General features: G+C 38.0%; 2 protein-coding genes across 3 annotated transcripts in view; both read left to right on the top strand.

Moving 5' to 3' along the window:
• The window catches only part of CKAP2 (cytoskeleton associated protein 2), a 10,471-nt gene extending 1,977 nt beyond the window's left edge, over nucleotides 1-8,494 (top strand). For both annotated transcript variants that reach the window (XM_042838954.1, XM_042838955.1), the window contains exons 2-9: nucleotides 291-378; nucleotides 1,724-1,799; nucleotides 2,768-3,576; nucleotides 4,071-4,254; nucleotides 4,816-4,983; nucleotides 5,519-5,591; nucleotides 6,217-6,604; nucleotides 7,639-8,494. In XM_042838954.1, coding sequence (XP_042694888.1) covers nucleotides 291-378; nucleotides 1,724-1,799; nucleotides 2,768-3,576; nucleotides 4,071-4,254; nucleotides 4,816-4,983; nucleotides 5,519-5,591; nucleotides 6,217-6,604; nucleotides 7,639-7,864 — 2,012 coding nt within the window. In that variant the 3' untranslated portion in view covers nucleotides 7,865-8,494. The remainder of the gene's footprint in view (nucleotides 1-290; nucleotides 379-1,723; nucleotides 1,800-2,767; nucleotides 3,577-4,070; nucleotides 4,255-4,815; nucleotides 4,984-5,518; nucleotides 5,592-6,216; nucleotides 6,605-7,638) is intronic.
• Nucleotides 8,495-9,019: 525 nt separating this feature from the next.
• NEK3 (NIMA related kinase 3) lies at nucleotides 9,020-20,787 on the top strand. Its single transcript, XM_042839228.1, has 15 exons — nucleotides 9,020-9,228; nucleotides 9,885-9,978; nucleotides 10,653-10,750; nucleotides 11,779-11,862; nucleotides 12,447-12,514; nucleotides 12,630-12,716; nucleotides 13,830-13,884; nucleotides 15,309-15,509; nucleotides 15,840-15,909; nucleotides 16,615-16,658; nucleotides 17,471-17,567; nucleotides 17,943-18,089; nucleotides 18,657-18,791; nucleotides 19,551-19,677; nucleotides 20,614-20,787. The coding sequence occupies exons 1-15, from the start codon at nucleotides 9,112-9,114 to the stop codon at nucleotides 20,678-20,680; spliced, it is 1,491 nt and encodes a 496-aa protein (XP_042695162.1). The 5' UTR covers nucleotides 9,020-9,111; the 3' UTR covers nucleotides 20,681-20,787.
• The last annotated feature ends 1 nt before the right edge of the window (nucleotide 20,788 follows it).

Raw genomic sequence — 20,788 nt, 5'->3', positions numbered from 1 at the left:
CAGATAGTAGTCAGATAGTAGTCAGATAGTAGTCAGATAGTAGTCAGTTACCTTAGTGCAGAAAAACAGTTATTTTGTATAGTTATAAAGTTATATTGACCTGCCCCTTGCAGCTAGACTTCTTCAGTGAATGAGATGTTTGTGAGCATTAAAGAATTGTCTGATCAATGATCTGTACGACAGTGTCTTGTTGCTTTCCTATTTATATTTCTTTTATAAGAGGCAAAATATGGCATTACTAGTTTAACTGAAAATGTAACAATGTAATGTATTTTTTTTAAACCCCTCAGAACAGAGAAGACAAAAAGTTGAAGAATACCTATCAAGAAAAAAGACCTTTTCTGGCATGCCCATTCACGAAAATGAGACATCAGTCAGGTATTATTAATTTCTGCTATTCATATTCCTTGTGGAAATGGATGGTTAGAAAGATGTAAATGGCTGTTCTTGGGAGAATCACAGTCAAAAGATAACTGTGCAATGAGTAGTGACCATGTGGGCTTTTGTACATCCTTCTATTGACAGCAACTATTAAAAGTTCGTGTTAAATAAATGCAACTGCTTTATAGATGTAATTTAAGTGTGTTGCCCATTCCACTGGAGACTGAGGCAAGGGAGGGTACTTTAATTGCAAAACTCTCATATCAGGTGCCACTGTTTGCCTCTACAGCCCTCCTTTTGCAAATACTTTTTTCCCTTCTTTTTGCTCAGGTTATGTTACACATGTTGACAGTACAGTTGATGTAATCTCATTATGTTTTGTAGTTATCAATTTAATACTTTCAGTTAAGAGCAACTATATTATAACAGAAATTAAACTGTGATGGACAGAAGATAGACATAACTTACTGTGGATGCCTACCACTGATCACTAATGCTTCTTGTTATTTACTTCATTTTAAATGCTTTTCCTGCTATTGTCTAAAGTTTGGATATTCATTATGAAGGACCTGGCAATAAGCAAGAATGGCTTCTTTAGAGATAACAGTGTTGTAAAGGAGTTCAGAAGATGCTAGCTGTAATCCTAGTTTGTTTTGGATTTGCCATTTTAATGTTTTTGCAATTAGGAAACTTCAGCATGGCATTTATTCTTATCTAAATGGAAAGCCTGGTTTAGCACTTTATGTACTTGAAGTGGCATGCTCCCTATTTCTGTTCGCTGATGAACAGTGTCTTGATGGTACAAATCTAGATGAACAGTGAGTGACCTTTGAATATAAAATGCACATGAATTGCAAGAATAAATATAATCCATCAAATACCTGTTCTGTGTAGCAAGAAAAGGCACGTGCTTTCATGTTGTAGAAAGCTGTCTTTTTTGGGAGAGAGGGATTGGAGGAAGTGGCTACTTTAACTGTACTAGTGGCCTTATTGTAGTGCTTGATCTACTTTACTTTTCCTTGCTTTCTGCTTCTTTGGCTATTCCTCCCTCAAGAGCAGCGTGTAGGACACTTGACCTTTTGTATCTTGACCTTAAGCATAAGAATGATATCTGAAGTGAATGTGGTCAGTTAACTTTTCTTCCCTGCCTCAGCCAGCTTCCTGTGATGTGGGAGATGTCTTACAGCCTGTGCCATGACCAGTGCTTGCTTAACCGTTTCTCTTTCCTGGAGGCAGAGTTCATGCTGAGCAGAATTGCTTCAGTGTGAGTTCAACTTGTAGATTGCTGCCTGAATTGTATTCTTGTGTTGTTTAAGATAATCTTTAATTTTTCTTAATACAGTAGCAGAACTAGGAAAGCAGCTGGCAATAAACTACAAGATAAAACAAAGCTGTCAGCATCTCCAAAGCCAGAAATGGTAAGTCTTCAATAGTCAAATACTCTTTCTGTGGCTATCGTGTTCTGCTCACTGAAGTCAAGTACCTGAAATGTAACTTCTAGAACATGAGAATTTTGCAGGTGCAGAGGCACATCCAGTTAAGATTTCATTCAGTGATTGGTTAATGTATGGTTTTCTTTCAGTCTTCAGGAATGCTATGTAAAATCTTATCAAGTTCTGTCAGAATAGAGAAATCATCTAGTGTGCTTGTTTGTTTTTTGTATTAAACTAACCAACAACTGACTATTGTAATGCTGGTAGGCTTAATGTAATCCGAAGAGAATGCTGAATACCCAGGAACTAGTCTCACTTATAACCTCTGAGCTGGGATGATACTAGGAATGTAAAGACAAGAGTTTCAGGGAGTAGTAGGGAGAATGCCTTATAAAACAAGGTCTATTTTTTTTTTTTTTATCCATAACTCGTTAATAACAAAAGTTCTTTCTATCTGGATAGCAGATAGAAAGAATCATTCTAATGGCCTTATTGAATAAGACTTTTCTCACTACCTACATTCACTGGGCTATGCATGGTGAAGGAGAATTTGTGCTGCTATTAAGTGATATGTTATTCAAATTGTGAATTTGCTTTTGACTGCATGCAGCCTAAAGCAAGTTTGTACTGTAGAAATCTTCTTGGAAGGCACTTGGAAAGCTGACAGTGGCTTTTAAAATAATTTTCTTTCTGCAGGGGGAGTCTAGCCCTTTTTACTCCCCAAGGCAAAATGTAAACAATCATTTGATTCCCAAATATGAGTTCTGGAATAATAGTTGAAAAATATTCTACTTGATGTGTATATGTATGCTACTTCTGTACATACTATCACTTTTAAATTGGCATTTACTGTTAATTGATTCCTTTAAATATACAAAAGCCTCTAGGGAACTTAAATAGCCTGCAACATGAATGCACATCTAACATCTTCATGGAAATTCCTCTGGTTTCAGGAAGATAAAGAGAATGCCAATGAGCTTTCATGGGACCAAGCAAGCAGAACTTCAGAAGAAAATATTTTGAAATCTTCTACAATCACACTGGCATCGGAGACGAGCTATAATCCTGAAGATCACTCCTCAGTGAATAAAGTCACTGAAATAAAGTCTCAGCGTGTATTAATCAGCAAGTCCCTGCAAGTAAAAACCATGAAAGAGAAACAACTGCCAGCAGAAAAACAGAGTTCAAATGTCAGCCTCCCAAAGAAACCAGTGCTTGGTACGTATCGTGGCAGAGTCATCCAATCCAAGATCAACTCCTTCCGAAAAGCACCAAAGAGTGAGGGGGAGAAGAGTTCTTTGTCAGATGAGAAGCTTCTTATTTCTGCCACCAAACCAACAGTGAAATCTTTGTCTGGAAGCAGCTGCAATGTAGTTCGGAAGACTGTGAAAGTCACAAATAATCCTAATTCTGTAAAACCTAATTGTGTCCCACCGTTACAGAGCAAACCATCTGTCAAACCTGCTACTAACTTCCAGTCCAGCCTAAATAAACAGCCATCAACATCTGCAGTAGTACCAAAAAAATTAACAGCCCAAAAGGTGATTGGGAAGAGGGGACCTCAGCAACTGAAGGCTACTACTAAGAATTCTGACCATGGAACACTAAGAATGAAGAGATGTGAGGACCTGTGTGAAAATGGAAAACCAGAAGCTCCAGCAAAGCAATTTTCTGTTGTACCTGATGGCAAGACAGGACAGGATTATAAAGCTAACAGTATCAAGAAGTCTCTTTTTCTGAAAGAATCTGCAGAGGAGAGAAGGTAACTGAACGAGTCACTGTACTGTAGCTTGACCTTGTGAGGTATTTGCGTTCTTCCTGTGGCTATCTTACTTGATCTAGTTCTTGCTGTAGGAGAACTGGGTTGTTTGAAATTGACTAGTTTTCTGCTCTATACTGGGTGATGGGGATTATAGAAGAGAGGTGGCTATGACTAATGAACACAAGTGTGTTTTTCTTTATCCTATTAAAAAGTCAAGGTCTTGAGCCTAACGCACTTCCTGCTGTTGGAAAGGGAGAGATCAAAGACTTCTGACCTGGTAGATACCTAAAGTAGGTGGAGTGATGCACGTGGCTCTGAGATTTTGGTGCAGATCTAATTGGCAACTGTATTCCTTTTAAGCTTAGAAGGAGAGGACTACGTGGATACTCTTCACAAAGTTTGTCTTTGTAAGACTTACTGCAATTAATGTCAGTTGACTGTAAAATAAATCATGAAATCTGATTAACTAGACCTAATAATGTTCTTCCATACAGAGTTCGCCTGGCTGAATGGAGGGCATCTAGAGGGAAAGTGATGAAGAGGCCGCCTACATCTGTGCTTCTGGGATCACAGCCTAAGAATGAAGAACTCTCTTCTACTGGTGGTTTCTTAGATTATGAATTAAATAGTGAAAAAGTCAACAAGACTCTTACAGAATGTCTGCAGTTAGCTGAGCAGGTACTCAGTCTCTTGCCTACAAATTCTACTCATAGAGCCCTACAGCATGGGAGTATTGTGGATGTATCGGACCTATGGATCAGATGCAAGGGATTCATTGCTCCTCAAGTTAAGCAATATCATAGGATTTTGCTGGCAGCTGAAGAAATTAGTTGTTGCTCAACTTTACTAACTTGCACAACTAAACAGTATAATTAGACAATAATGGTAACTTCATAAAGTAGAAGAGCTGTGAAGTAACTAATCTAAAACACATCTGCAGAAACATGCCTGGATTTCTGGAAGTCTTTATGAAGTAATTCCACATCTGTATCTATGGGCTATGCAGCTTTCTATATAAAAGGAATAGCATAACTGGTTTTCATTGAGAAGAACAGGTGAATGAGAATTCTTCAGCTCATATTCATAGTTCAGTCTTGTAAATATTTGCTGTCTTCAACTTTCAGGGGCGCTTTTCGAAGCAACCACAACAAACTCTTGGTTTTTGGGTCAAAAGTAGCTGAAATATGGTGCTGCAGGATGTTCACTGCACTTGAACTTTTTTTTTTGCTTCAACTTTAGGGAAATCAAGGTAACAAAGCACGTGCCATGTTGGAAGAACTGACAGAGAGTATTCCTGGGGCTAAAAAGCTTGCAAAATATTGGATCTGCTGGATGCGTCTTGAACAGATGGGCCCTCCTGAAAAGCTTGTGGCTGGCTATGAGGAAGCTATTTTGGCAGGAGCAATGGTGAGCAACTTGTCTTGAAGTTTGAGACTAAAAGGCATGAAAGCAGGGTGTGTATTTAAAAAAAAATTTAAAAAATGCAGCTACTTCTAATTTTAATACTTGTATGACAGAAGGGTCACCTGACTTGTCTGAGCACAAGAACTTGGATTTGGTTTGTAATTGCTGTAGATACCTTTATGCTTTTGAAAATAAGGTTTGACTCCTAGCACCATATGATGATCTGCAGAGAAGAAATAAAGTAGTAAAGCTAGTATCAGTAAAAACCCAAACAGAACTCAGTTTTGCAGTCCTGATGGACTTGATTCCTTTGCTTTAATATCAGCAAGGTTTGAGGTAATCAAATATGGCTGTAGTGAGCTGGATACAGAAAGTGCAGGATTCATCTATCTTCTGACTTTGTCTGAAAAGCATCAAATGATTAAGTACACACTGTATGTTATGTACTGCTTTCCCTGTAACTTATACTAAATAAGATGGATTCAAATATGATTTTGGAATTGCTTTTCTAAAACAAAATTTGAAACCTTTTTTCTAGCCTCGAGATGAACTACGGCGCATGCTGATAGATGCTATCAGAAACACTGAAAACTTGGTTAAGTCTGAGGATGGTAAGTTTGAGTGTTTCACATTAGTTCAATGTCTGGCTTGACAAGCAGCACAAATTGCTTAAAAATATTTGTGCCTATATGAAATTATTTCATGGGAATTTGGTACTTAATTTGAAAACAACCTTGATTAAACAAATACTTCAATAATAAATCACTGGAGATGCTTTTGTGTTCAAACTACTTAAACTCTCTCAAGTTGATGTTGTCCAGCTTTTTTTTAGCCTGAGAATCCAATGTGTAGCAATTCTTTTCATTTAGTAAGTCAGTTGCCTCTTTCACATATGAGCTGTTTCAATAGAAGATGCATATTGCTGGGTGAAAATACTCCAAGTTTTGAAGCAAAGTAGCTACAGAACAGCCCAATAAGTATTTGATCTCAGAAACTGTCTGAAATACTCTATTCAGAGTTGCTGCACCTGAGAAGGAAGGGAATGACTTCTCAGGATGTACTTAGCCTGAGTTTTCTTAAAGTGATAAAATGACTGGTAACTGAAGTTGTTGTGGCCCAGACTCAGTTTTCTAACTTTTTCTTTCTTGTGCAAAACTAAGATTTCAGAGATCCCTAAAAACTTCTCTGTAACTGTAATTAATCACAGCTACACTTTCTTTCATTTTTCATTTTTAGGGGGAGTTGTGATAGAAACTCATTTAAATGAGGTACTGGAAATCAGCAAAGAACTCAATTCATCTGTTGAGCAGGTTCACGAGACCTTCAAGGATCTTGATGTTGATGATCAGAAAGCAGAGAACGATGACAAGAAGGAAGAGACTGGCAATGAAGTGGTCAAAAAAGAAGAACCAGACCTAGTCTTTAAACCAGAAGAAGAGATCTTGCCAAAAAAGAATAAAAAGCACAAAAATAAAGAACGTGCAAAAAAGAAAAAGTGTGAAAGAAAAGAGCAGAGTGAAGACAGAGTAAAAGATACAGCTCAAACAGTTAACTCTCCTGAGAAGGATAATGACACAGGTGGATTACAACTCATTAAAGAATCTACCAACCCCTGTTTGGAAAGGTAAGGTTATTTAAGGTAACTATTGAAAAGAAGCACTGTCTGAGCCAAAAGTAATGTTTGTGCTGCTCTGAAAGAGAGAAGCATTGCATATGAGAACGTACAATTAAAAGTACTCAAGGCTTTTAGGATTGTTTTTCTTTGTTCAAAAAAGTCTTTTTAAAATAATTCCTTAATAATAACTACCTGTTTTGAAATGCCTCACTATACTAAAATGTCTTCGTGGCAGAGGAAGAACTGTAGCTTCAGAGCCCCTGTAGTTGTACCAGTTCTACAGTGAGCTAGGTCAAGGAAAATCAGGTATTTACAGTTGCTTACCCTTTCAAACATAGAATCATAGAATGGCCTGGGTTGAAAAGGGCCACAATGCTCATCTAGTTTTAACCCCCTGCTATGCACGGGGTCAGCAATCAGCAGACCAGGCTGCCCAGAGCCACATCCAGCCTGGCCTTGAACACCTCCAGGGATGGGGCATCCACAGCCTCCTTGGGCAACCTGTTCCAGTGCCCACTCAGTGAAAAACATGAGTGTGTTTGTATGTAAAAAAACAAATACAGAGGGTATAAACAAGAAGCAACTGTCCTGTAATTGCATTTTGATACAAAAACTGTGGATGGTAATCCTGGGTCCTGGGATGAAGCAGAGAAGTTTTGTTTTGTTTTTTATTCTTTTGCCCCAATGTTTCTTTTGTGACAACAGACTGGGGAAAGTTGTGCTCAGCTCTGCCATGTGCTGAGTTGGGCTCCTAGCAGTTGTCTGCTGTCCCTGACAGTGAAAAGATAACCTCCTTCCTGATGAAAGGAGTGATGAAGGATTCTTCCTTTAGAAACTTTTCAGGATTTTTACAAGGCTAAAATCTTTCCTGAAAAAGAGGATGGATATCCAACTTTAACTGTATGGATGGGGAAGCCTGTTCACTGTTTTCTTCAAGCTATGGGAAGATAGAGTGGATAGGAGTAATTATAGTTCTGCTTCTGCTAAGTACTAGAGAGATAGCTTATCTGTCCTGTGTGAAGTAATTTGTTTCTTTTCCCAAGTGTGAAGATGCACTATGATGGAAACGATTCTGATGCTAAAGACCTGAAGATTATAACCCCTTTGAGGTACTCTCTACGAATTCGGGAGAAGATGTACAAGCTTTCAGATACTCCTAAAGATTCTCTTGTCTCTTCATCTGAACAGCTGCAGGAATTGGAATCGAAAGCACTTCTCCATAAACAGAATGACAAACTGGAAGAAACAAGCGCTGAAGTAGAAGAGTGAGAAGTGGCATTAACACTACATGGAGGGGCGGAGGAATTGGATTTTTAAGAAAGCTTGGGTGTCTTTTGTTGTTGTTTTAGCAGCCTTAGGAGAGGAGCTATCTAAACCTTGTGTGGTTAGCCTAGGATGAAATCTGGTTTTAATATGCTGTTTTTAAGCTTGTATCTTCCCGTGTTTTCAAACTCTTGTGGTAAATCCAAGGGAACTGTTTGGTTCTAAACGATATCAGTGTCTTCATGTTAAACCTGATTAATTCTATATACTTAAAGATTAGGCTTAACGCACTTCATGTAACAGCTCAGTGATTATATTGTTAATATTTACTCTTTCCTGTTACAATTCCCATGAGTTCATCAGAATTGTATATTCTAATTCTTTGCTTAAGGATCAAAAGTAACTTAGGAGTTCCAATAGGGAAATATCTACTACAGAAACTAGCTAGTGTGGTATGCAACCAGTTTTAAACTGCAGTATCTGGATTTTGTTTCTATTTTTTTTTTTTTTTTTTTTTAAGGGGGTATTTCAACAAAACTGAGTACAATCCTTTTAGTCATCTGGCCATGAATAATCTCACTAACCTACCTTATGTCGGTTTCTGTTAGTCTGTAATATGGTAGGCTTATTAAACAAATCAGCTGACTTGTGTTTGTGTCTTATTTATAGGCTTGGGGTTGGAAACTAATTGCAGCTCATGGCTACAGCCCTGGGACTGAGTTTCTGGGCATTATTTTAGTTTATTCTAATGTGTATGCTCTTCACATTCTTCATCTTCTTCAAGTGGCTTTAACTCCGCTTCTGTTAATATTTGACATCTCTTTTTTTTTTTTTTTTTTCCAGTGTTTTATGAGCACTAGTCTTCAGTACACTTAGCATACTAAACACATACTTGCTTGGATTACAGGGTTTTGTGCAGCACCGAGCACCCAGAGTCTCTCGGGACAGCAGGATGCCCAGCGCAGCTCCTTGTTAACCAGCCTTTGCTGTAAGGGCTGCGCTCTGTCACCCCCACCCGGCAGCGGCCGCCATGGCTGTGCCCCGCCTTCCCGCGCGGCGCCGCCTCAGAGAGCGGCCGGGTGCCGCCTTCCTTCCCTTCCCGCGGCGGGGTGCTCCGCGTTCGGGGGCCGAGCGCCAAGTCTTGGGGGGCCGCTCCGCAGCATCCCCCTGCCTGCCGCCCTGGCCGAGGCGTAGCGGGAGCCCTGCTGCCGCGGGAAGCGGCCTGGGGCCTCGGGTATCGCAGTCGGTAAAAAATGGAAGAATACGAAGTACTGAAAGTATTGGGAGAAGGGTCCTTCGGGAGAGCTCTCCTAGTTCAGCACAAAGTCAGCGACCAGAAGTATGCCGTGAAGGAAATTAGGCTTCCTGTGGTAAGTAACGCACGTGTGCAACCTGGCCTTGAGTGCCTCCAGGGATGGAGAGCCCACAGCTTCTCTGGGCAGCTGTGCAGGGCATCCTTGCCCTCATGGTGAAAAACTTCCTCTACTGTAGTTGACTGGACTCCTATCAACTTCGCCAGAATCTAGATTTCATCTGCAACGTCTAATGGGGAATTGAGCCTCATATTATTGCTGAAATTCAGTTAGTCAGGTTACCTGTGCTGCACGTAGCTAACAAAAAAAAATCACAAAATGGGAGGCTCTGTCTTCCTCTAGGCTGAAGCTAAGTTAGCACTTGGGCACTTGGTTTTACACTGAATTTGTGCAGTACAGCTGTCAGCTGTTCCAAAGTCAGTGTGTGCTGATTTGTTGTTGCATAGTTCTATGCTGTTAAAATAGAAAATCATTAACTGAGCCCTCAATATTTTCAGGAAGAAGTCTACAATTAGTAATAAACCTTGCAGTGAAGAAGATAGTTTTCAAGTTTCTAAAAATTAGAAATTTTTCATATAAATAAATATATATATAAGCAAATTCTTAAAATAACAGAATAAAATAAATTAAAGATGTCATGTGTAAATATGTGTCAAGTGTATAGATGAAAATGTTTTAGAGTGACCTTTATATAAATGTACTTACATTTTCAGTCTTCGTCTGATGTAGAGAACTCTAGGAAGGAAGCTATTCTTTTGGCTAAAATGAAACATCCAAATGTTGTTGCCTATAAAGAATCATTTGAAGGTAAATATAAAAGTTTAAAATATCTGTATTTAGAATCATAGAATAACGAATGTTGGGAAAGATCTCCAAGATCATCCAGTCCAACCAACTGCCTGCTATCACCAGTATTTCCCACTGAACTATGTCTCTCAGTACAACATCTAAATGTTTCTTAAACGCCTCCAGGGACGATGACTCTACCACCTCCCTGGGCAGCCCGTTGCAGTGCATCACCACTCCTTCACAGAAGAAATTTTATCTAATATCCCACCTGAACCTTCCCTGCTGCAACGTGAGGCCATTACTTCTAGTTGTATCACTAGTTATGTGGGAGAAGAGGCTGACTACCATCTGCCACATCTTCCTTTCGGGGAGTTATGGAGTGCAATAAGGCCTCCTCCAGACTGAACAATCCCAGTTCCCTCAGGTGCTCGCCATCTTGTGCTTCAGCCCCTTCAGCAGCTCTGTTGCTTGTCTCTGAACACGTTCCAGAGCCTCAATATCTTTCTTGTAGTGAGGGCCCAAAACTGAACCCAGTAAAGTTTTAAGATTAGTTGTAAAGTTTTATTAAAAGTTGCATACTGCTATGGCACGAAGACCACATTTTTAGCATGTAGTTGGAACTTGATAGTAACAGTAATATATGTATTCTGTTCATTAAATTACTAATTATTTGTAAATTGCCTGAAATCTAGCTGATGGACACCTGTATATAGTGATGGAGTATTGTGATGATGGAGATCTAATGCAAAAGATTAAACACCAAAGAGGAAAGTTGTTCCCTGAAGACACGGTAAGAAAACACATATTTTTGAAACAAGGACCTTGGAGTTGTTCTTCATGTAAACTGGAGTACATTAAGAAGTACTTTATGTCACATAAAAAAATGTAATAGATATGCTAACACCTTAAACTACTTAAAATGAAATAAGATGATAACAGAATCATTAAGCTTGGAAAAGATCAGTAAGGTCATTTATTCCAACCGTCGACTCATCAAGGGAATAGAAGCACTGCTTCTTTTGTAATTTCAGCAGAACAAGTACTGAACTGTAAAAGGAATAAGAAATAAACTGCTGTCTGTATCTGAGAAATGTGTGAACAGTTTGCAAAATACAGATTTGAATGCATAAATGTATGCAATTAAGGAAGAACTTAATACAAACCAGTCAAGTAAGAGGTACTGCAAATGAAAAGTAAATAAAGTACTGTGCTGAGATAATTGAAATTAGCTAAGAGACTAAATAAAATATTATGCATCGGTTGAGCGTTTGAAGCAAACGTGATGCATGAACTCCTTTTGTCATTGAAGCTATGAAATTATTTTGGAGGAAGCTCGGAGTTCTGTTGTTGTGATTTAAAAGCCACATCCTGCCACTTATAAGCATCATCTTCATTAAAATGAAAAGACCAGAATCCTCAACTGATATCATCCTCAGGTTGGCCCAACATCTCTAAGGCCATTTAAAATAACACAATTCATTTTAGAAACATTATATTATCTCAGTGCAAGTATTTTTTATCTGCTTATTTGCTATGAAATCATAATTAGGACACACGTAAAATTGCTTCCCTGGTTTTGTGATTGTTGTGTGTTATTTGTTTTTCTAGGCACAGCATTCTTTCTGCCTTATTAAAATACACACTTTTATTTTAAAGGATTCAGCCTTTTGTGGAAACTTGGGGTCACTGTGCTGGAGTTACTGATAACTCTCAGGTGTTGGGAACACACTTTCTTCTGTGCTTTTTTTAAAACTCTGTTAGTGAAGGAATCCTTACCTGCAGTATTGAGCCATTATTACTCTTCATTACTTTTTTCAGATCCTTTGCTGGTTTGTGCAGATGTGCCTGGGTGTGAAGCACATTCACGATAAGCGTGTATTGCACAGGGATATCAAATCTAAGGTGAACAGAACAAGCTTTTTTTTGCTACTTACAAACTCTTCTGCTTGCAGATGTTCAACTCTGTTATAATTACCTGCTACTGCTACATGCTGTTTTTCACTTGTATGGAACCATGTGGTCTTACACGTCATCTTAATATAATTATGCCCTTCATAGCCACACTGATAATAGAGTGCTTCTGGCAAACTGCAGATAATTTAGAACAATAATGGAGGCATGAAAAAAGGTGTATGGAGTAAACAGTTTGTGATTATTTTGCCTCTCATTTTTTCTTTCTTGTTATTTCCTAGCAAAAAGGTAGAAACTCAGAAGCGTGCCCTTAGTGCTTTGAGTACAGCACTGAGATGAAGGCATTTCTGATTCTTTCTCTGCTACTGATGCTGAGAATTTGGGTCTATATTGCTATTCTGTTTACCTTTGAACAAAATATACTGCTTAACTTTTTGTCCTAGAAGCATTAGCTTAAGCAAGTAAAAGGAAATACAAAATGTCAGAAGTGATCATCATTATCTTCTCTGTATGTACAAACTGTATTTCCTAAAAATTATTTAAGTGTATGAATTTGTTGTTCTCTTGAAATGCAGAACGTCTTTCTCACTCAAAATGGAAAAGTAAAATTGGGAGATTTTGGATCTGCACGGCTTCTTGCACAGTATGTGGATATTTCCACTGGTTCCAGTGGTATTGTTTTATTTTGCAATACATAAATAGTACAAAATGTCCTGAAGAATTACATTTCATGTGGATTTTCTTTGTCATTTCAATAGCCCGATGTCATACGCCTGCACATACGTGGGAACTCCTTACTACGTACCTCCTGAAATATGGGAAAACATGCCATACAACAACAAAAGGTATTCATGTTTTCAGTGGTCACAGATAATGACTGACTGACTTTTTATTTGAAGTTATCTGACTTTGTGCTTGATACTTGTTTGGTTTCAGGCAAGTATTGAATTGAGAAAGGAGTAATTTCTGGGGCAGGGGGCCTTAGGTGCAAGGGCCTAAATTCCTCTTTATTTAGGTAATTGAAGACATAGTATCTTCAATCTTAGGAGTTCAAAAACTGCTGTCCCGACCTCTGTGTGCATTTGTAAGAGTAAATAAGATACATAAACACACACATGTGTATTTATGTGCACATATACATACATGTATGTTTCTTGGTTGTTTTATTTTTTAAGCTCTTCTTGCCTGTCTTAATGTAGGGATGATGGCTACAGAACTGATGACTCTTAGATTGACTGAATCCAGTTATTCTAGTCCTTATGCAAGGACTTCTGTGAGCAACCTGACAGAATGGTGCTCACAGCTTCCTCACAGACTGGATGCTACTGAGCCATGGTATATCCCCCCTCCTACTTCTGTTCTGTGACCAGAGCTGTACCTGAATCTGATTTGCAGAGTGACTCATTTTTGCAGCAGAGAGGAGAGCTTTATAGTGCTTAAGATTTTTCTGCTTCTCTTGCAAGGATAGTGTCGAGTTGTATCTTTTGCAGGTGTCATTACTTGCCCTTGTGAAATTGTGATGTTTTCCCTGTAGGAAAATGTTTGTTGGCAGGGACTAGAATTCCAGTTCTCAGAATGAGGGTTGTGTAGCTGCCATTTGATGCTCAGGGCTGTGGAGTACAAAGGCTTTGCAATGCAGAAGGATATAAATATTGTTGAAGTAAATTGCTTAGAAGACATTCTGGGAATAAAAAGCTGAGTACAGTTGTGTGACATTATCCTTATTTACTTCAAGGTGGGTTAAAATAAGCAAGATCATTTCCACTGGAGATGCCAAGCACATTATCATGTTGACTTTTATAGTTTTTATTTGCAGATTTATAGATTTATGGTTAGATTTATTTTAGTTTATTCAATTCAGTTACATACACATAGTGAATTCCACTTTTACTGGACTATTTTACTTGTTAAACTGTAATTTCTGTCTCAATTTCTCTTATCTTTCTCTATGCCTACAGTGACATATGGTCTCTGGGATGCATCCTGTATGAGCTGTGCACTCTTAAACATCCAGTAAGTATGGCTATATGGATATTAGAACAGTTTTGAAAATCCTTAAAGTTTAATCAGTAGTTGCTGAACTTGGATTCGTAGAAAATTACATTTTTGACTGAAGTGTTTGCTGCTGCTCTTTCTGAGACAGGGAAGTACTGCTCTACACTTCCCACTTTTCCTCCATTACTTTCCTTCTGTGTTTCTGCAGCTCGTGGTCTACTGAACCCTTCTGTGATATGCCCAGTCTTCTAAATTGCTTGAAAACAATTCTTTTTTTCCTTGTTCACTCGGTTTTCCTTCCTATCAGTGAGGTGATTTGGGACTTAATAAGAAGCCCAGTGAGTCCCACACTGAATCAAGATATCTGTTGGGATGTTGGCACAAGCATTGCATTTTATAGGATCTAGCTGATCACAGGAGATGGAGGCAAGGACACTCAAAATCTTTTCTAACGTGTCTACATTGTATGCAACTACAGCAAAATGAAAGAAATAAGCAGTTTGGAACTTCACATCAGTGACTGATTGTTAAGTTGCTGTCTAAGTAGTGTTCTCTTACTGGGACAGAGGGAAGCTGGATGTATGGTTTTATATCTCTGTTCACTTCTAGTACACTGGATTTCATGTGTTTGATGCTATGCTCCCTATGTGTTAACTTCCTCTGCCTTCTTTATATGGACACGTGGCTAAGACTAAAAGCCTTATCAAGGTAACTTTTTTTTGGCAGGAAATGAGATCATCCTAACATAAGGATATTTTGTTGTACGTTGTTCTATAAGCAGCAGTTTCATTTCATCAAGCTACTGCTATAGCTTGAAATCCTTTGTAACAGCAAAAGATCTGGTCTAGTATTAAATGGGGAGGTTGGAGATTCATGTGGCAGGGGAGTTGGAGATTCATGATCCTTGAGGTCCCTTCCAGCCCAGACCATTCTGTGATTTTCTGATTCTGTGAAGATTCCTTACAGCTGCAGCTGCTATTAGCATAGAAACTTATATTGCACATCACTGAGTGATGAGGCACTGAAGTGTGCTGCCCTGTGTATGTCTTTGTCATGGCTTTGGCAGTGTCACAGCTCTTCAGGTAGTGCTTAAGAGGGAGCAGAACAGCCTTCCCTTTTTAGCAGCAAAGAAACTTCACATATCTGAGATGTTTTAATTCTCAGGAAATTATATCTACTTAATTGTTAGCATAAATAAATGCCCATTTAATAGCTGTGTAAAATGTAAAATAGTTACTGATGTACTCAAAGTTATAGTTGCACACCTGAATTACAGCCTGAAATTCCCCAATCAGGAGCCAAATCAGTATGACTGGAGAGAGTCTACATAGATGCATACCACTATTATTATATAATAAATATTAAAGTTGCTCTTCAATGACATCAATTCATTGAATACTTTACACACTGTGTGCTCTGATGTTCATTTATTTTTAACGCAGTTTCAAGCCAATAGCTGGAAACATCTAATCCTTAAGATATGCAAAGGATCCTACAGTCCTCTGCCAGCTCACTACTGCTATGAACTCCATCACTTAATAAAACAGATGTTCAAGAGAAATCCCAAGAATCGTCCGTCAGCGACTACTATCCTTGCAAGAGGTTGCTTAGCCAAACTTATCAGAAATTGTTTCCCTTCTGAGGTACAGTATTGTCTTTGTCTCTGGATTTGAACAATAATATCTACGTGTCAGGCACTAAATAAAATCTGTAATTTGGTAGTATGCAACAGTATGAAATGTGTTATGTAAATCCTACATTAAAAGCTATAAATATACTTGTAGACATCTCAGAGAAACAAATTTTCTGTAGGGTTTTAAGAAGAGAAGTTGAGTATTGACATCATGCTGCTAAAATAAGGCATGATCTGTAACAGTAGTTTTGTATACTAAGGCTATTTTTAACAAACTATATACAGTAGCTTGAGGAAGATTAAAATCTTACAGTTCTAACATTTGTGCATACACTTCCAGGTGACAGAAGAATTCAAGCAAGATCTAAAGGAAACCAGGAAATGCAAAGGCACTGCAATAAGACCAAAAGGTGTCAGTGATGTTTTTCTTGATATAGGAGTAATAAAGTGACTAGGAATTGTAAGATCTTAAATACAGCTGTAAAATGTTAATATTATATGCTTGAATCATTTTTTAATTCTTTCAAAGTTTAATATTCCTGAACTTGTATGGAAAGTCTTTGAACAATGTATATTGCATTCCATCATGAAGCTTCATGTTAGAAGACTTTTAATTGGGCATAGCTGAGTGCTATACATCATTACATTCCCACTGTCAGAAATACAGTGCAGTGCTGCAGTAAGAGATTTTAAGTCTTAGACTTGTGCTAGGATTAAGCTTGTTAATCTTGAAATGAGCAAAACTTTTTGCTGTTGCATCTATTTTAAATGTGACTGGGTTTTCTTTCCCAGAACACAGTGAAGCAAGCTATTTTTGTTATTTGGTTTAAAGAAGATTTTGGATTTTATCTAATTTAACTACACTGAATGCATTTAATGACACTCAAGTTTATATACAACTGCAGCCCAAGCAGTTGTATTTTATTGCAGAAAGGTTCAGAGGGACTCAGCATTGAGAATGAGATGCACAGACAGGAGTGTGAAGTAATTTTCCTTCTTCCTCACTGAAGGAAGAAATTCCTTCAGTGGTAATGATGCCATACCTCTCAAATACCACTTTACCACAGATGTTTGCCAAAGGCATTAACTCTTCAATCTGTCCCTTAATGTATCAGGCAGTGTTGCAGCTGGTGGAGGCCCAAATAAGAAAGAAAGTAAGGTAGGTGTTCAACTATAAATATGCTATTTACATTTTGGCAGTTCAGAATGTTCTGTATTAGAGAAAAATATCATTCTGGAAACTCTTAGTGTGCTAAAACTGTAGACCAGTCTTCTATGCCAGTTTCAGACCTTTGTAACATTTTGATGTTTTCCACATTTAGTTCAGTTCTAAAGTGGATTTCATTATAGTTATGTAAAAAAAACCAACAAATAAAACCCCTCACTTTTCTGAGATGTAAGATGCTGCATAAAATCATGTATTTTCTTTGCTTTGGGGACACATTTTGAACAGTCTCCTATAGAAACAATCCAGTGGGGACATCATTCTCACCAGTTTTAGCACCAATGTGAGATTTTAGGTGAGGAGTATTAAGCAACAAGTGACCAAGAAAGAAAACACTTCTGAGGAGATCATAGCACAGCCTGTCCCAGCCATATTGAGTATATTTTTCAAAACATGTTGTCAGTAGGGCTCATTTTTTCTCTTAATAGACCTGTCAATCTGAGAAACTTAATATTTGGGTCCAACTTGTTCTCTCAGGGAATAGGACTCATGTTATCTTTATATTGCTACTGCTTTCAAATGTGAAAAAAAAAAAACAAACCCACAAATTGCATCAAGTAACTACATTCATACTTAGTCTCAAAAGGAGACTGTCAAGAAAAGAACATGCAGTGTGGATTGTAGTGTAATAATAGATCCAGTGCAATTGCTGTTGCCACTGCTTTCATGGTGTCTGCAATTTAGTTTTCTGATCCTTAGGCCAACCAACAAAGATAATGATTAACACAGTCCTTATTCTCTTAAAGCAAAGCAAAGATGAAGGTAGCACGTGGTTGAAAAGTGAAAATACAACTAAAGATTTGAATGAATGCACAAGAGAACAAAGGAAAAAAGATGAAGAGGGTAAGTTTTAAGGCTTATGAATTTCCTTCTATCTGGTGATTTTAAATGTTCTTGATCCAGACATTTAAACAGGTAGAGCACACAAGTCTGCATCTACATAAATCCATGCTGCTGTTTGTTGCTTCCTAATTGTATTGATTCTTACTGATCATCTCAAGTTCCTGAAAAAGTCTTGGCCAAAGTATTAAGAAAGAACTGTTTGAAAACATTTGGTATGGAGTAAATGGACTCGATGGGGTTATTCTACATCCTGTTTCTAGGTCAAGAACTGTGCTCATAGCATCAAATATGAAATGCTGAACACTCAGTGCTAGTTTGAACGGACAGCAAACAGTGAGATCTGCTGGTGATCATCTTTTGTTGTTGTAATTACAGCAGAAACTTTGGAAGTCCTCTCAGGAGTTACTGATTTGACACATCTCCATAGGAGACGATGGGAGAAGAGGACATTCAGTACTGTAGTGGATGTCCTGGAAAATGCTCCCTTGCTTTCTTCCAGTTTTACATCTGAAGAGAATAAAAGTAAGATTTAATTGAATGTGTTTTAACACAATTTTCATTCAAATAATATCAGTGCTTCTTTACAGATGTTAAAAACCTAAACTTCACAGGAAATATTTAAAGTGATGTGAAAATCATTTAAAGACACCCTATTAATAAGCACTCAGAAAGTCCACTGTGCTGAAGAGAAAAGGTACATTTGAGACTGACGATTTCTTACTGGTCTTGTGTAATGGGAGCATTTTGAAGAGTAATGAAAACCACAATTAACATTAGCAACCCTGAAATGAAAATTATTGCCAAGAAATTACACTACCATCCCCTCTCTTAACGTGCCATGAAGTGAGTGACATTGAAGATATTGTACAAAACTCATCATCTGCAGAACTCAGTTGTTGAGATGTACCTGTTCTCCTTTTCTTTCTTCTCTCTTTATGTCATCACCTGCAGTGTGCTGTGAGAGGTCAGTGTGGTGCTTGCATTACAGGTTTTCTACCTTTGTTTTTCTCTTAACTGTGATGTTTGCAATTCATGTTGCTAATGCGTTTTCATCCGAGTAACTGTATTTAATAATGATTTTATACCTAGATGGTTCTGTTACAAACTACAGTGAAAGTAAGCCACGTAAGCAGTGGGCTAAGGAAACTCCTCAGACCCTGATGAACATCCTCAGTACTGCAGATGTCAGCTTAGCGTTTGAAACATACACAGTTTATAAACCAGGTAAATTCCTATGTTTATTGATAGGCCCTGTGTGTAGAGACTGAACACTGATGCACATGTCACAACAGACATGAACAACATACATTTTGTTTTAAACAGTAAAAGTTTAAAGAATTAAATGTGAACTTGAAAAAGAAAATCCAACTGAGAATTCCTGAGTGATTGTACATCCCCACAGCATCTATGAAAGACTTTCACCTGAAGAGTCTGACAGTTTTCACCCTGCCAAGTGGCATAATATCTGAGTTGTTGGGATGGAGTAATTAGGCTGTAGCCTCATCAGGGAATCCACTTTCACTGAGTCATACTGCTCTGTTTTGAATAGAGGATGGTAGGATGGTGGAAGGTAACTATAGGCTGTAGATATGCAGAGCTGCAGGTGTAAATACTCTGTCTCTACTTAAATACTCATAGAACATTCCAAGTAGGAAGAGATCCACTTAGTCTGGCAAGAATCACTTAGTCCAACTTCTGGCTCCACTCAAGAGCACCCAAAAATCAGATCATACATCTGAATTGTCCAGATGCTCCTTGAACTCCTGGCAGCTCAGGGCTGTGCCCACTGCACAGCCTATTCCAGGCACATTGACCTCTGGGGCAGAGCCTTGTTGTGATATCCAACCTTAAGTTACTGGTTTATCTGTGTTCTTAAAATAGGTAAGAGCTTGTACTGGAATCTGCAAAGATCTAGAGACAAACTAGAGAACATTTTTAATAATTTTATTCTATAATTTGTGATTTTGGTTTATGCTTTCAAAGCTTCTGAAAATATTCTAAGAGGTCCACTTTCTGATGAAACTGAAGCATCTGATGAACTAGATGGGGAACATGAAGATATTGCCACAGATTTGGAGAGACTTGAGCCTAGATCTGATGAAGACGATACGTATGTCCAAATGACATCTTGTGTTTTTGTTTTGTTTGTTTCCTTGAAGCAATTAATACATAAATTCCTCTAATTAAAAAAAAAAAAAGACAACTGTATTTTTCTTATCACTTAAATTCATTCTTCTCTTACACAGTGATATTAGAATTTAGTAGCATTTGATATCAGAAATACTTTCTTTGCTATATTTATAGTTCTTGATGTTGAGATTCAAGAAGTTGCTCATTGTTAGATTATTTTTGCTGGTGACTTTGTAAAAAAGGAGATGAAATTAGATCTGCAGTAATGTGCAACCTTTTTCTTGCATGAGATATCTTTGTACTCTGACCTTGAAATCAGATAATCAACAGCAGCAATACCACTTGCTAGTAGTGTGTTTGCTGCATTGGTGTATGATTCTTCACACTCCTTGCATAGTGCAGTGAAGTCACTTTTGCACCTACTTATTGAAATACATTTGTAGAAACTTCTAAACTTCTGTTTATGTTCCTGTTTTGGAAAAGCAAAGTACGTCAGCACATTCTGAAGAAAAATACTGTATTTTACATGTGTGTGCATTTGGGGTGGGGTGTTCTTGGAGTGTCAGAATCTTAGCATATGTTGTTTATTTTGGTGGCACTTGGAGATGGTCTACTCAGGCAGGGATGTACTGCTGCAGTCCAACAGCAACCCTTCACATCAACACACATACGGTGTCTTGGTGTGTGCATCTGGCTTTGCAGCTGATAAAACTTATTTGGGTAAATTCAAAAGGGAGTCCCTGCCAGTTCCTTAATCACAGAAGTGCAGGGAATAAGTCTTTGGTGTTGATGTTTTTAACAGATTTTCTCCTACTGAGTATAATTTTAGGAAGAAAAGAAATACAAAGCAGGTAAAGATTTTATGAGGTTGTACTTTTTTTGCTTTGCAAAATAACATTTTGAAATCTATTTTTAGGGACTTTGAGGAAGATGACCCAGACTGGGTGTCAGAACTGCAAACGGTGTTGATACGCAGTGACTGAAAACCTGGAGTTTTTCTACAGTAACGAAAGTCAGTCTTGCCACTATTTGTAATCCCATCTGTGGTTATTAACAGTTGGTTATTAATAAAGTCACCTCAGTCAAAAAAT

The sequence above is a fragment of the Centrocercus urophasianus genome, unplaced genomic scaffold, assembly GCF_019232065.1.
Source record: "Centrocercus urophasianus isolate 14NV4802_14NV808 unplaced genomic scaffold, USGS_Curo_1.0 seq_9, whole genome shotgun sequence".
In the NCBI taxonomy this organism is placed as follows: domain Eukaryota; kingdom Metazoa; phylum Chordata; class Aves; order Galliformes; family Phasianidae; genus Centrocercus; species Centrocercus urophasianus.
The sequence above is the reverse complement of the archived record's forward strand: the minus strand, read 5'-3'. Positions and strand labels throughout refer to the sequence as shown.